General features: G+C 45.7%; 1 protein-coding gene across 1 annotated transcript in view; it reads right to left on the bottom strand.

Annotated features, from left to right (window-relative positions):
• LOC125535351 (putative anthocyanidin reductase) overlaps positions 1-14,288 on the bottom strand; it is a 40,212-nt gene extending 25,924 nt beyond the window's left edge. The window contains exons 1-3 of the mRNA XM_048698404.1: positions 13,838-14,288; positions 13,665-13,735; positions 13,262-13,300 (exon numbers count right to left, since the gene is read on the bottom strand). Of these exons, the coding sequence (XP_048554361.1) occupies positions 13,262-13,300; positions 13,665-13,735; positions 13,838-14,288 (561 nt within the window). The remainder of the gene's footprint in view (positions 1-13,261; positions 13,301-13,664; positions 13,736-13,837) is intronic.
• Positions 14,289-15,783: the final 1,495 nt, after the last annotated feature.

Below are 15,783 nucleotides of genomic sequence, written 5' to 3'. Positions count from 1 at the left end.
AGTAGGCCTTAATGCTGTCCAAGAGTTCTATATCATTTCCCATCAATAGTATGTCATCTACATATAATATGAGAAATGCTACAGAGCTCCCACTCACTTTCTTGTAAACGCAGGCTTCTCCATAAGTCTGTGTAAACCCAAACGCTTTGATCATCTCATCAAAGCGAATGTTCCAACTCCGAGATGCTTGCACCAGCCCATAAATCGAGCGTTGGAGCTTGCACACCTTGTCAGCATTCTTAGGATCGACAAAACCTTCCGGCTGCATCATATACAATTCTTCCTTAAGGAAACCATTAAGGAATGCCGTTTTGACGTCCATTTGCCATATCTCATAATCGTAGAATGCGGCAATTGCTAACATGATTCGGACGGACTTTAGCTTCGCTACCGGTGAGAAAGTCTCATCGTAGTCAACCCCTTGAACTTGTCGATAACCCTTAGCGACAAGTCGAGCTTTATAGATGGTTACATTACCATCCGCGTCTGTCTTCTTCTTAAAGATCCATTTATTTTCTATGGCTCGCCGTTCTACGGGCAAGTCAGTCAAAGTCCATACTTTATTTTCATACATGGATCCTATCTCGGATTTCATGGCTTCTAGCCATTTGTCGGAATCCGGGCCCGCCATCGCTTCTTCATAGTTCGAAGGTTCACCGTTGTCTAACAACATGATTTCCAAGACAGGGTTGCCGTACCACTCTGGTGCGGAACGTGTCCTTGTGGACCTTCGAATTTCAGTAGGAGCTTGATCAGAAGTATCTTGATCATTATCATTAACTTCCTCTCTAGTCGGTGCAGGCACCTCAGGAACATTTTCTTGAGTTGCGCCATTTTCCGGTTCAAGAGGTAATACTTCATCAAGCTCTACTTTCCTCCCACTTACTTCTTTCGAGAGAAACTCTTTCTCTAGAAAGGACCCATTCTTGGCAACAAAGATCTTGCCTTCGGATCTGAGGTAGAAGGTGTACCCAATAGTTTCTTTTGGGTATCCTATGAAGACGCATTTTTCCGACTTGGGTTCGAGCTTTTCAGGCTGAAGTGTCTTGACATAAGCATCGCATCCCCAAACTTTTAGAAACGACAGCTTAGGTTTCTTCCCAAACCATAATTCATACGGTGTCGTCTCAACGGATTTCGATGGAGCCCTATTTAAAGTGAATGCGGCAGTCTCTAAAGCATAGCCCCAAAAAGATAGCGGTAAATCGGTAAGAGACATCATAGATCGCACCATATCTAATAGAGTGCGATTACGACGTTCGGACACACCGTTACGCTAAGGTGTTCCAGGCGGCGTGAGTTGTGAAACTATTCCACATTTTCTTAAGTGTGTGCCAAATTCGTGACTCAAGTATTCTCCTCCACGATCTGATCGTAGAAACTTGATTTTCCTGTCACGTTGATTTTCAACCTCACTCTGAAATTCCTTGAACTTTTCAAAGGTTTCAGACTTGTGTTTCATTAAGTAGATATACCCATATCTGCTCAAGTCATCAGTGAGGGTGAGAACATAACGATAGCCACCGCGAGCCTCAACACTCATTGGACCGCACACATCAGTATGTATGATTTCCAGTAAGTTGGTTGCTCGCTCCATTGTTCCCGAGAACGGAGTCTTGGTCATTTTACCCATGAGGCATGGTTCGCACATGTCAAATGATTCATAATCAAGAGACTCTAAAAGTCCATCTGCATGGAGCTTCTTCATGCGTTTGACACCTATGTGACCAAGGCGGCAGTGCCACAAGTATGTGGGACTATCATTATCAACCTTACATCTTTTGGTACTCACATTATGAACATGTGTAGTATTACGTTCGAGATTCATAAAGAATAAACCATTCACCATAGGAGCATGACCATAAAACATATCTCTCATATAAATAGAACAACCATTATTCTCGGATTTAAATGAGTAGCCATCTCGTATTAAACGAGATCCTGATACAATGTTCATGCTCAAACTTGGCACTAAATAACAATTATTGAGGTTTATAACTAATCCCGTAGGTAAATGTAGAGGTAGCGTGCCGACGGCGATCACATCGACCTTGGAACCATTCCCGACGTGCATCGTCACCTCGTCCTTCGCCAGTCTCCGCTTATTCCGCAGCTCCTGCTGTGAGTTACAAATGTGAGCAACGGCACCGGTATCAAATACCCAGGAGCTACTACGAGTACTGGTAAGGTACACATCAATTACATGTATATCAAATATACCTTTGGTGTTGCCAGCCTTCTTGTCCGCTAAGTAGTTGGGGCAATTCCGCTTCCAGTGACCCTTCCCTTTGCAATAAAAGCACTTAGTCTCGGGCTTGGGTCCATTCTTTGGCTTCTTCCCGGCAGCTTGCTTGCCGGGCGCGGCAACCTCCTTGCTGTCCTTCTTGAAGTTCTTTTTGCCCTTGCCTTTCTTGAACTTAGTGGTTTTATTGACCATCAACACTTGATGTTCCTTCTTGACTTCTACCTCTGCTGATTTCAGCATTGCAAACAACTCAGGAATGGTCTTTTGCATTCCCTGCATGTTGAAGTTCATCACAAAGCTCTTGTAGCTTGGTGGAAGCGACTGGAGGATTCTGTCAATGACCGCATCATCCGGGAGATTAACTCCCAGCTGAGACAAGCGGTTATGCAACCCAGACATAGTGAGTATGTGCTCACTGACAGAACTATTTTCCTCCATCTTACAGCTGAAGAACTTATCGGAGACTTCATATCTCTCGATCCGGGCATGAGCTTGAAAAACCATTTTCAGCTCTTCGAACATCTCATATGCTCCATGTCTCTCAAAACGCTTTTGGAGCCCCGGCTCTAAGCTGTAAAGCATGCCGCACTGAACGAGGGAGTAGTCATCAGCACGTGTCTGCCAAGCGTTCATAACGTCTTGGTTCTGTGGGACGGGTGGATCACCTAGCGGTGCTTGTAGGACATAATCTTTCTTGGCAGCTATGAGGATGATCCTCAGGTTCCGGACCCAGTCCGTATAGTTGCTGCCATCGTCTTTCAGCTTGGTTTTCTCTAGGAACGCGTTGAAGTTGAGGACTACGTTGGCCATTTGATCTACAAGACATATTGTAAAATATTTTAGACTAAGTTCATGATAATTAAGTTCATCTAATCAAATTATTAATGAACTCCCACTTAGATTAGACATCCCTCTAGTCATCTAAGTATTACATGATCCGAGTTAACTAGGCCGTGTCCGATCATCACGTGAGACGGACTAGTCAACATCGGTGAACATCTTCATGTTGATCGTATCTTCTATATGACTCATGCTTGACCTTTCGGTCTTCTGTGTTCCGAGGCCATGTCTGTACATGCTAGGCTCTTCAAGTTAACCCTAAGTGTTTTGCATGTGTAAAACTGTCTTACACCCGTTGTATGTGAACGTAAGGATCTATCACACCCGATCATCATGGCGTGCTTCGAAATGATGAACTTTAGCAACGGTGCACAGTTAGGGGAGAACACTTCTTGAAATTGTACGAGGGATCATCTTATTTACTACCGTCGTTCTAAGTAAACAAGATGCAAAACATGATAAACATCACATGTAATCAAATAATAAACGTGACATGATATGGCCAATATCACATAGCTCCTTTGATCTCCATCTTGGGGCTCCATGATCATCTTGTCACCGGCTTGACACCATGATCTCCATCATCGTGTCTCCATGAAGTTGCTCGCCAACTATTACTTCTACTACTATGGCTAACGCGTTTAGCAATAAAGTAAAGTAATTTACATGGCGTTTCTCAATGACACGCAGGTCATACAAAAGAATAAAGACAACTCCTATGGCTCCTGCCGGTTGTCATACTCATCGACATGCAAGTCGTGATTCCTATTACAATAGCATGAACATCACATACATCACATATAGATCATTCAACATTCATCACAACTTTGGCCATATCATATCACAAACCACTTGCTGCAAAAACAAGTTAGACGTCCTCTAATTGTTGTTGCAAGTTTTACGTGGCTGAATTTAGGGTTCTAGCAAGAACGACTTCTTACCTACGTTAAAGCCACAACGTGATTTGTCAACTTCTATTTACCCTTCATAAGGACCCTGTTCATCGAATCCGCTCCAACTAAAGTGGGAGAGACAGACACCCGCCAGCCACCTTATGCAACTAGTGCATGTTAGTCGGTGGAACCGGTCTCACGTAAGCGTACGTGTAAGGTTGGTCCGGGCCGCTTCATCCCACAATACCGCTGAAGCAAGAAAAGACTAGTAGTGGCAAGAAAGTTGACAAAACTACGCCCACAACAAATTGTGTTCTACTCGCGCAAGAAGAACTACGCATAGACCTAGCTCATGATGCCACTGTTGGGAAACGTTGCAGAAAACAAAAATTTTCCTACTCGTTTCACCAAGATCCATCTAGGAGTTCATCTAGCAACGAGTCATCAGATGCATCTACATACCTTTGTAGATCGCGTGCGGAAGCGTTCAAAGAACGGTGATGATGTAGTCGAACACGACGTGATCCAAATCACCGATGACCAAGCGCCGAACGGACGGCGCCTCCGCGTTCAACACACGTACCGGACGGGAGACGTCTCCTCCTTCTTGATCCAGCAAGGGGAGGAGGAGAGGTTGATGAAGATCCAGCAGCACGACGGCGTGGTGGTGGATGCAGGGCGTCACAGTAGCAGGGCTTCGCCTATACTACGAGGGAGAGACGTAACGGGGAGAGAGGGAGGCGCCAAGGCTGAGGTGTGAAGTCCTCCCCTCTCCTCAACTATATATAGGGGTGCCAAGGGGGGTGGCCGGCCCTAGGAGATGGGATCTCCTAGGGGGGGCGGCGGCCAAGGGGTGGGGGGCTTGCCCCCCAAGCAAGGGGGCGCCCCCCCTTAGGGTTCCCCCCAAACCCTAGGCGCATGGGCCCTTGGGGGGGTGGCGCCCCAGCCCACTTTGGGCTGGGTTCCCTCCCACTTCAGCCCATGGGGCCCCCCGGGACAGGTGGCCCCACCCGGTGGACCCCCGGGACCCTTCCGGTGGTCCCGGTACAATACCGGTGACCCCGAAACTTGTCCCGATGGCCGAAACAGCACTTCCTATATATAATTCTTTACCTCCGGACCATTCCGGAACTCCTCGTGACGTACGGGATCTCATCTGGGACTCCGAAAAATATTCGGGTTACTGCATATACATATCTTCACAACCCTAGCGTCACCGAACCTTAAGTGTGTAGACCCTACGGGTTCGGGAGACAAGCAGACATGACCGAGACGACTCTCTGGTCAATAACCAACAGCGGGATCTGGATACCCATGTTGGCTCCCACATGCTCCACGATGATCTCATCGGATGAACCACGATGTCGAGGATTCAATCAACCCCGTATACAATTCCTTTGTCAATCGATATGTTACTTGCCCGAGATTCGATCGTCGGTATCCCAATACCTCGTTCAATCTCGTTACCGGCAAGTCACTTTACTCGTACCGTAATGCATGATCCCATGGCCAGACACTTGGTCACTTTGAGCTCATTATGATGATGCATTACCGAGTGGGCCCAGTGATACCTCTCCGTCATACGGAGTGACAAATCCCAGTCTTGATCCATGTCAACCCAACAGACACTTTCGGAGATACCCGTAGTCTACCTTTATAGTCACCCAGTTACGTTGTGACGTTTGGTATACCCAAAGCACTCCTACGGTATCCGGGAGTTACACGATCTCATGGTCTAAGGAAAAGATACTTGACATTGGAAAAACTCTAGCAAACGAACTATACGATCTTGTGCTATGTTTAGGATTGGGTCTTGTCCATCACATCATTCTCCTAATGATGTGATCTTGTTATCAATGACATCCAATGTCCATAGTCAGGAAACCATGACTATCTATTGATCAACGAGCTAGTCAACTAGAGGCTTACTAGGGACATGTTGGTGTCTGTTATGCACACATGTATTATGATTTCCAAATAACACAATTATAGCATGAATAAAGACAATTATCATGAATAAGGAAATATAATAATAATGCTTTTATTATTGCCTCTAGGGCATATTTCCAACACACGGTCCGTTTCGATCAAGCACCGAACGTATGGCACCTCCGCGCTCAGCACACGCTCGGCTTGATGACGTCATCGCCTTCTTGATCCAGCAAGAGGGGCGAAGTAGTAGATGAGTTCCGGCAGCACAACGGTGTGTGAAACTATTTCCGCAGGGCTTCGCCAAGCACAACGGTTTTAGAGCGGATGATGAACTAGAGGGAGGAGATTAGAATCACATTGGGCTTCTAATTATGAGGATTAGTGGTAGGTAGGGCTAGCTCTAATTAGTCAACAAGGACCAATTAGAGGAGGCTCCCAAACTTGTGTTCTAGGGGCTAGCCCTCCTCCTCTATTTACATGTTGAGCCTTGGGGTCGTTACTTGGGGAGCGGGCCTCCCCAAAGTTGGTTTGGAACGCCAGGAAGAGTCTTTCTTAGATTCCAGCACCAGACGCCACGGTCCTTGGTGTTTGGCCCAAGGCCAGACGCCAGGGTCCCTGGCGTCTGGTGCCCAACCTCCACAAAACTTCCTTTTGCACTAACCTAAAGCCATGTGGGCCTTAACCCTTGGCCCAACCAAAGTGTTCTTGCACCAGAACATTTCTAGAAACATTCAAAACCCTTCCAGTGAATTCCGGAACCCTTCCAGAGACCAAACACTATCATCCTATATATCAATCTTTACCTCTGGACCATTCGGGAGCTCCTATTCATGTACGTATTCTCATTTGGGAGTCCAATCAACATTCGGTCACCAACATGTTGGGTATCGTAGCAGAATTTTAATTTTTTCTACGCATCACCAAGATCAATCTATGGAGTCATCTAGCAACGAGGGGAGAGGAGTGCATCTACATACCCTTGTAGATCGCGAGCGGAAGCGTTCAAGAGAACGGGGTTGATGGAGTCGTACTCGTCGTGATCCAAATCACCGATGATCCTAGCGCCGAACGGACGGCACCTCCGCGTTCAACACACGTACGGACCGAGGACGTCTCCCGCACCTTGATCCAGCAAGGAGGAGGGAGAGGTTGAGGAAGAGGGCTCCAACAGCAGCACGACGACATGGTGGTGGTGGAGCAACAGTACTCCGGCAGGGCTTCGCCAAGCTCTTGCGGAGGAGGAGAGGTGTTGGGGAGGGGAGGGGCTGCGCCTTGGATGCTGTATGTAGCCCTCCCCTTGCCCCTCTATATATAGGGGAAGGAGGAAGGGGGTCGGCCCCCTCTAGATGAGATCTAGAGGGGGCGGCGGCCAAGGGGAGGGGGCTTGCCCCCAAGCAAGGGGGGCGCCCCCTTTAGGGTTTCCGCCCCCCCCCCAACCCTAGGCGCATGGGCCCAAGGGGGGATTCGCCCAGCCCATGTAGGGCTGGTTCCCTTTCCTCTACAGCCCATTAGGCTCTCCGAGAGAGGTGGCCCCTCCCGGTGGACCCACGGAACCCCTCCGGTGGCCCGGGTACAATACCGATATGCCCCCGAACCTTTCCAGTGACCGTATGACAACTTCCTACATATAAATCTTCACCTCCGGACCATTCCGGAACTCCTCGTGACGTCCGGGATCTCATCCAGGACTCCGAACAACATTCGGTAATCACATACAAGTCTTCCTAATAACCCTAGCGTCATCGAACCTTAAGTGTGTAGACCCTACGGGTTCGGGAACCATGCAGACATGACCGAGACAACTCTCCGGCCAATAACCAACAGCGGGATCTGGATACCCATGTTGGCTCCCACATGTTCCACGATGATCTCATCGGATGAACCACAATGTCGAGGATTCAAGCAATCCCGTATACAATTCCCTTTTTCAATCAGTACGTTACTTGCCCGAGATTCGATCGTCGGTATCCCAATACCTCGTTCAATCTCGTTACTGGCAAGTCACTTTACTCGTTCCGTAATGCATGATCCCGTGACCAACTACTTAGTCACACTGAGCTCATTATGATGATGCATTACCGAGTGGGCCCAGAGATACCTCTCCGTCATACGGAGTGACAAATCCTAGTCTCGATTCATGCCAACCCAACAGACACTTTCGGAGATACCTGTAGTGTACCTTTATAGCCACCCAGTTACGTTGTGACGTTTGGTACACCCAAAGCACTCCTACGGTATCCGGGAGTTGCACAATCTCATGGTCTAAGGAAATGATACTTGACACTTAGAAAAGCTCTAGCAGACGAACTACACGATTTTGTGCTATGCTTAGGATTGGGTCTTGTCCATCACATCATTCTCCTAATGATGTGATCCCGTTATCAATGACATCCAATGTCCATGGTCAGGAAATCGTAACCATCTATTGATCAACGAGCTAGTCAAGTAGAGGCTTACTAGGGACATGTTGTAGTCTATGTATTCACACATGTATTACGATTTCCGGATAACACAATTATAGCATGAACAATAGACAATTATCATGAACAAGGAAATATAATAATAACCATTTTATTATTGCCTCTAGGGCATATTTCCAACAGTCTCCCACTTGCACTAGAGTCAATAATCTAGTTACATTGTGATGAATCGAACACCCATAGAGTTCTGGTGTTGATCATGTTTTGCTCGAGGAAGAGGTTTAGTCAACGGATCTGCGACATTTAGGTCCATATGCACTTTACAAATATCTATGTCTCCATTTTGAACATTTTCACGAATGGAGTTGAAGCGACGCTTGATATGCCTGCTCTTCCTGTGAAACCTGGGCTCCTTGGCAAGGGCAATAGCTCCAGTGTTGTCACAGAAGAGAGTCATTGGGCCCGACGCATTGGGAATAACTCCTAGGTCGGTAATGAACTCCTTCACCCAGATTGCTTCTTGTGCTGCCTCCGAGGCTGCCATGTACTCCGCTTCACATGTAGATCCCGCCACGACGCTTTGCTTACAACTGCACCAGCTGACTGCCCCACCATTCAAGATATACACGTATCCGGTTTGTGACTTAGAGTCATCCAGATCTGTGTCGAAGCTAGCATCGAGGTAACCCTTTATGACGAGCTCTTCGTCACCTCCATAAACGAGAAACATATCCTTAGTCCTTTTCAAGTACTTCAGGATATTCTTGACCGCTGTCCAGTGTTCCATGCCGGGATTACTTTGGTACCTTCCTACCAAACTTACGGCAAGGTTTACATCAGGTCTGGTACACAGCATGGCATACATAATAGACCCCATGGCTGAGGCATAGGGGACGACACTCATCTTTTCTCTATCTTCTGTCATGGTCGGGCATTGAGCCGTGCTCAATCTCTTACCTTGCAACACAGGCAAGAACCCCTTCTTGGACTGATCCATATTGAACTTCTTCAATATCTTGTCAAGGTATGTACTCTGTGAAACACTAATGAGGCGTCTCGATCTATCTCTATAGATCTTGATGCCTAATATATAAGCAGCTTCTCCAAGATCCTTCATTGAAAAACACTTGTTCAAGTAGGCCTTTATGCTTTCCAAGAATTCTATATCATTTCCCATCAATAGTATGTCATCCACATATAATATGAGAAATGCTACAGAGCTCCCACTCACTTTCTTGTAAACACAGGCTTCTCCATAAGTCTGCGTAAACCCAAACGCTTTGATCATCTCATCAAATCGAATGTTCCAACTCCGAGATGCTTGCACCAGCCCATAGATTGAGTGTTGGAGCTTGCACACCTTGTCAGCATTCTTAGGATCGACAAAACCTTCTGGCTGCATCATATACAATTCTTCCTTAAGGAAACCATTAAGGAATACTGTATTGACGTCCATTTGCCATATCTCATAATCATAGAATGCGGCGATTGCTAACATGATTCGGACGGACTTTAGCTTCGCTACGGGTGAGAAAGTCTCATTGTAGTCAACCCCTTGAACTTGTCGATAACCCTTAGCGACAAGTCGAGCCTTATAGATGGTCACATTACCATCCGCGTCTGTCTTCTTTTTAAAGATCCATTTATTTTCTATGGCTCGCCGATCATCGGGCAAGTCAGTCAAAGTCCATACTTTGTTTTCATACATGGATCCTATCTCGGATTTCATGGCTTCCAGCCATTTGTCGGAATCTGGGCCCGCCATCGCTTCTTCATAGTTCGAAGGTTCACCATTGTCCAACAACATGATTTCCAGGACAGGGTTGCCGTACCACTCCGGTGCGGAACGTGTCCTTGTGGACCTACGAAGTTCAGTAGCAACTTGATCTGAAGTTTCATGATCATCATCATTAACTTCCTCTCTAGTCCGTGCAGGCACCTCAGGAACATTTTCCTGAGCTGCGCCCCTCTCCGGTTCAAGAGGCAATACTTCATCAAGTTCTACTTTCCTCCTACTTACTTCTTTTGAGAGAAACTCTTTCTCTAGAAAGGATCCATTCTTGGCAACAAAGATATTGCCTTCAGATCTGAGGTAGAAGGTATACCCAATAGTTTCTTTAGGGTATCCTATGAAGGCGCATTTTTCTGACTTGGGCTCGAGCTTTTCAGGTTGAAGTTTCTTCACATAAGCATCGCATCCCCAAACTTTTAGAAACGACAGCTTAGGTTTCTTTCCAAACCATAATTCATACGGTGTCGTCTCAACGGATTTCGACGGAGCCCTATTTAAAGTGAATGTGGCAGTCTCTAAAGCATAGCCCCAAAATGACAGCGGTAGATCAGTAAGACATCATAGATCACACCATATACAATAGAGTGCGATTACGACATTCGGACACACCATTACGCTGAGGTGTTCCAGGTGGCGTGAGTTGTGAAACTATTCCACATTTCCTTAAGTGCGTGCCAAATTCGTGACTCAAATATTCTCCCCCACGATCTGATCGTAAGAACTTGATTTTCCTGTCACGTTGATTCTCAACCTCACTCTGAAATTCTTTGAACTTTTCAAAGGTCTCAGACTTGTGTTTCATTAAGTAGACATATCCATATCTACTCAAGTCATCAGTGAGGGTGAGAACATAACGATAGCCACCGCGAGCCTGAACACTCATCGGACCGCACACATCAGTATGTATGATTTCCAATAAGTTGGTTGCTCGCACCATTGTTCCGGAGAACGGAGTCTTGGTCATTTTGCCCATGAGGCATGGTTCGCACGTGTCAAATGATTCATAATCAAGAGACTCCAAAAGTCCATCTGCATGGAGTTTCTTCATGCGTTTGACACCAATGTGACCAAGGAGGCAGTGCCACAAGTATGTGGGACTATCATTATCAACCTTACATCTTGATGTGAACTGGGACCCGATCTTTCGATGAGAGAGGATAACTACGATTTTGGGTGGGACTTGACCCTCACGATCCGGCTACCAACCGTACAGGAAGAACCGTACATGACTGATATCCACGACAATCGCTGAACCAACTCCACGGCGTTATCGACCGAGCCAACGGCGCGATCGACCTATCCACGAAGGATTTTTCCTGCAAGCAAATCGAAGAACATGCAAGAAAATAATAGCCAAGCAATCTCAAAATTGCGAATATGCTAGATGGGATTAATCTCACAAGATGGGGTTCCGATAGGATGTCTTGACGGTCGCACTAGCCGCTACGAGCGAAGACAAATAAAAGTAGCAATAGCTAAACTTCTCTAAACAAAACCCGACTCTAAACCCTAATTTTAACTAGCTATTTATTAAGAGGAGCGGCCGCCTTGTGTCTTGGTTTACGGAACGGAGGACGTACGGAGTCCAACGTCTGCACGCCTCAGCCGAAATTGATGTTTCCTTCGGTTGACAAGATGTGTGGCCCCAACGTGATGTACATGGGCATCGTAGCATGCAAGGCTTTTCCTTGCACCTTCCTCACGCATGCATGTACAGGAGCACTTCCTTGGCTCGGCTGCATGTGCCTGGGTGCATTTGTATGGCCCGTGTAAACTTCAAGTGCATAATCTCTCATCTTGATACTTATTTTGCAAATGCCTTCAGCAATCCTACACAAGAAATAAATTGGTGTAGTATTTTTGTCCCTGGTAATAAAATATAATATCATATAATGATCAATACAAATTACCTGAAAATTGTGTCGTGTAATATTTGTAGACGTATCTATGCCCACATCATCCTCCCTTTCTTGAAAACAAAGCCGTCCTCGGCTTTTATTTATCTGAAACACATCATAGAGCAACGCAAAAATAGATGCAACATATATAGGCCGTTCCGATGGTGTTAGGTTATGAGGGTGAAATAAATTTGTAACAACACCATTAGGAATATCATGAAAAGTTTTGTCCCACACAGAGTCCATGTATGAATTATGGGGACACAAATGAACTACCTGAGCATGTGGTATGTCTAGTTCAAAAGTTGAGACAGTCAACGGAAAAATTTCAGAATTGATCGCAAGCATAGTATGCATAGCATGATCTGTTGATTTAGCTTTCCCATCATTTATTATTTCATGGGGGGTCATTGGAAGCAAGTTAATGGTTTTCCCTTCAAACATGAGAGTATATGAATTTGTTCTACCATGATGGATAACACTATTATCATATTGCCAAGGTCGACCTAACAATAAAGAACATGCTTGCATAGGTACAACATCGCAGTCAACATAATCATGATATGAACCAAGTGTAAAATGAACCCTCACACGACGTGTTACCTTCAACTTACCACAGTCGTTGAACCATTGGATGTAATATGGATGGGGGTGTCTTGTAGTGGTGAGGCAAAGCTTCTCTACCATTTCAATACTCGCCAAATTATTGCAACTTCCACCATCAATGATCACACAAACAGAATGCCCTTTGACAACAAACTTAGTTTGAAAAAGATTATGGCGTTGAGGCATCTCATCATGCCCCACCTGGGCACTAAGTACGCGCATGATTACAAGGCTTGGGTACTGATCTTCCATCTCAGCATTAATATGTATCTCATCCGTGTCATGCTCCTTAGAGTCACCTGCATTATTAGTGGCAAGCATAGCACGTGTATCTTCATCCAAATCACTAGCAGAAGAATACTCACCATCTTCCCGCACAATGAATGTTCGTTTATTTGGACAGTCCTTCATCAAGTGCCCGCCACCTTTGCATATATGACACTTCATGTCTCTTGTGCGTCCAGACGAGGTGGTGGGTGCTAGAGATATTGCTTTCGAAGCCGCAGAGGATTGTGGAGCTGATTTTGAACTTGTTGGGAATGCACCATTGTTCGAGTTATGTGGTGTTGCCTCGGTAGTGGGTGGGATAGTTGGAGAGTGTGTCCATGATGAGTGACGACCTGCAGAAAAGTTACCTCGTCCCTTGTTGTGTCGTCCCTGTACTTCCCTTTCAGCTTTACAAGCAAAATGAAACAAACGAGTAATAGAATTGTACTCCTTATAGTCCAATATATCATGAATATCACGATTCAAACCACCTAAAAATCTAGCCATCATAGCATCGTCGGTTTCAACTAAGCCACATCGCACTAAGCCAGTTTGCAATCCTTGATAATAATCCTCTACAGAGCTGCTACCTTGTTTTAAACGTTGCAATTCATTTAGTTTATCACGAGCATAATATGAAGGAACATAACGCTGTCGCATAGCTCGTTTTAAAGAATCCCAAGTAGTAGGTATATTATTTGCATTAATACGACAATATTCACTCCACCACATGGAAGCAAAGTTTGTAAATTCACTAGTGGCTGCCCTAACTCTTTGGTTCTCAGGAATATCATGACATGCGAATTTTTGTTCAACAGAAAGTTCCCAGTCAAGATAAACATCTGGATTATATTTACCATTGAAAGCAGGCATAGTAAATTTGATTTTGGCACTAGAGTGTTCATAATCTCTAACATCATACCTGGGTTGGCCTCGTGCCATACCATGACGGTTGAAACGTAGTTGTCGATGAGCACGGTCATTGTGGTGGTTGACCATTTGGTCGTCTTCGGTGTCACCAGAATAATCCTCATAGTTGTCCCCATGTTGCTCGACGCGGGGAGGAATTTGTTGGTGTTGGTTTATGGTGGCGGCATCAGTGGCAGTAGCTGGGTGTTGTGGATGACCCATGGGCACACGCCGAGCTCGCGAAATAGCGCCGCCACCCGTGGAGTTGCGAGGATCAGCATTGTTGTTGATGGGGGGTGCAGTCCGCAACTCGTCAAGACGTGACAAGATGTCCTTTAGATGTGTGTTTGCAACACCCTGTGCATCCTCTATGGCCTTGAGCCTTTCTTCGGTCGCAATCTGAGCACCCTCAAGTTGGGCAAGACGCTCACTAGTGACTTTCACATCCACGATGAGACCCTCAAGTGTGGGTTGATCCTGTGCCATTGTTAGCAAAAGAGAAAAAACAATGTATAATCCCTATCAACTAACAGGATGTGGTGGACAAAATTCGCTCACACTCAAACTTAGTATCAAATTCTTACTTGTTCTTACCAATGCAACAGGTGGTGATCGACGCATTGGTGTTGGCTTCAAACGACCGATGAAGATTGGATGGAGCGATAACCAGGAATCAGTAGTGTCGGAACCTGTACTTATTGGTAGGAAAAAGTGTAGCTTGGCAAAGGTTTCTCAACTCACAATATCAGTGGCACAATTTAGCAAAAAGCAATGCAAGTTGAATAATTGCTCAAACTTCTAACTAGTGTTGGCAGTCGACTAGTAAGAGAGAAAACACTCAGTCTCGGGCTTGGGTCCATTATTTGACTTCTTCCCGGCAACTTGCTTACCGGGCACGGCAACTCCCTTGCCGTCCTTCTTGAAGTTCTTTTTACCCTTGCCTTTCTTGAACTTAGTGGTTTTATTCACCATCAACACTTGATGTTCCTTTTTGATTTTCACCTCTACTGATTTTAGCATTAAATATACCTCAGGAATGGTCTTTTCCATCCCCTGCATATTGAAGTTCATCACAAAGCTCTTGTAGCTAGGTGGGAGTGACTGAAGGATTCTGTCAACGACTGCATCATCCGGGAGATTAACTCCTAGCTGAGACAAGCGGTTGTGCAACCCAGACATTTTGAGTATATGCTCGCTGACGGAACTATTCTCCTCCATCTTACAACTATAGAACTTGTCGGAGACTTCTTATCTCTCGACCCGGGCATGAGCTTGGAAAACCATTTTCAGCTCTTGGAACATCTCATATGCTCTGTGTTGCTCAAAACGCTTCTGGAGCCCCGGTTCTAAGCTATAAAGCATGCCGCACTGAAGCAGGGAGTAATCATCAGCATGGGACTGCCAAGCGTTCATAACGTCTTGGTTTGCTGGGGGTGGTGCTTCACCTAGCAGTGCTTCAAGGACATATGCTTTCTTGGCAGCTATGAGGATGATCCTCAAGTTCCGGACCCAGTCTGTATAGTTGCTACAATCGTCTTTCAGCTTGGTTTTCTCTAGGAACGCGTTGAAGTTGAGGACAACATTAGCGTGGGCCATTTGATCTACAAGACATATTGTAAATATTTTAGACTAAGTTCATGATAATTAAGTTCGTCTAATCAAATTATTTAATGAACTCCCACTCAGATAGACATCCCTCTAGTCATCTAAGTGATACATGATCCGATTCAACTAGGCCGTGTCCGATCATCATGTGAGACGGACTAGTCATCATCGGTGAACATCTTCATGTTGATCGTATCTTCTATACGACTCATGTTCGACCTTTCGGTCTTTCATGTTCCGAGGCCATGTCTGTACATGCTAGGCTTGTCAAGTCAACCTAAGTGTTTTGCGTGTGTAAATCTGGCTTACACCTGTTGTATGCGAACGTTAGAACCTATCACACCCGATCATCACGTGGTGCTTCGGAACAACGGAC

Source organism: Triticum urartu, chromosome 2 (assembly GCF_003073215.2).
Source record: "Triticum urartu cultivar G1812 chromosome 2, Tu2.1, whole genome shotgun sequence".
In the NCBI taxonomy this organism is placed as follows: domain Eukaryota; kingdom Viridiplantae; phylum Streptophyta; class Magnoliopsida; order Poales; family Poaceae; genus Triticum; species Triticum urartu.
This window is presented reverse-complemented; position numbering and strand designations above follow the sequence as displayed.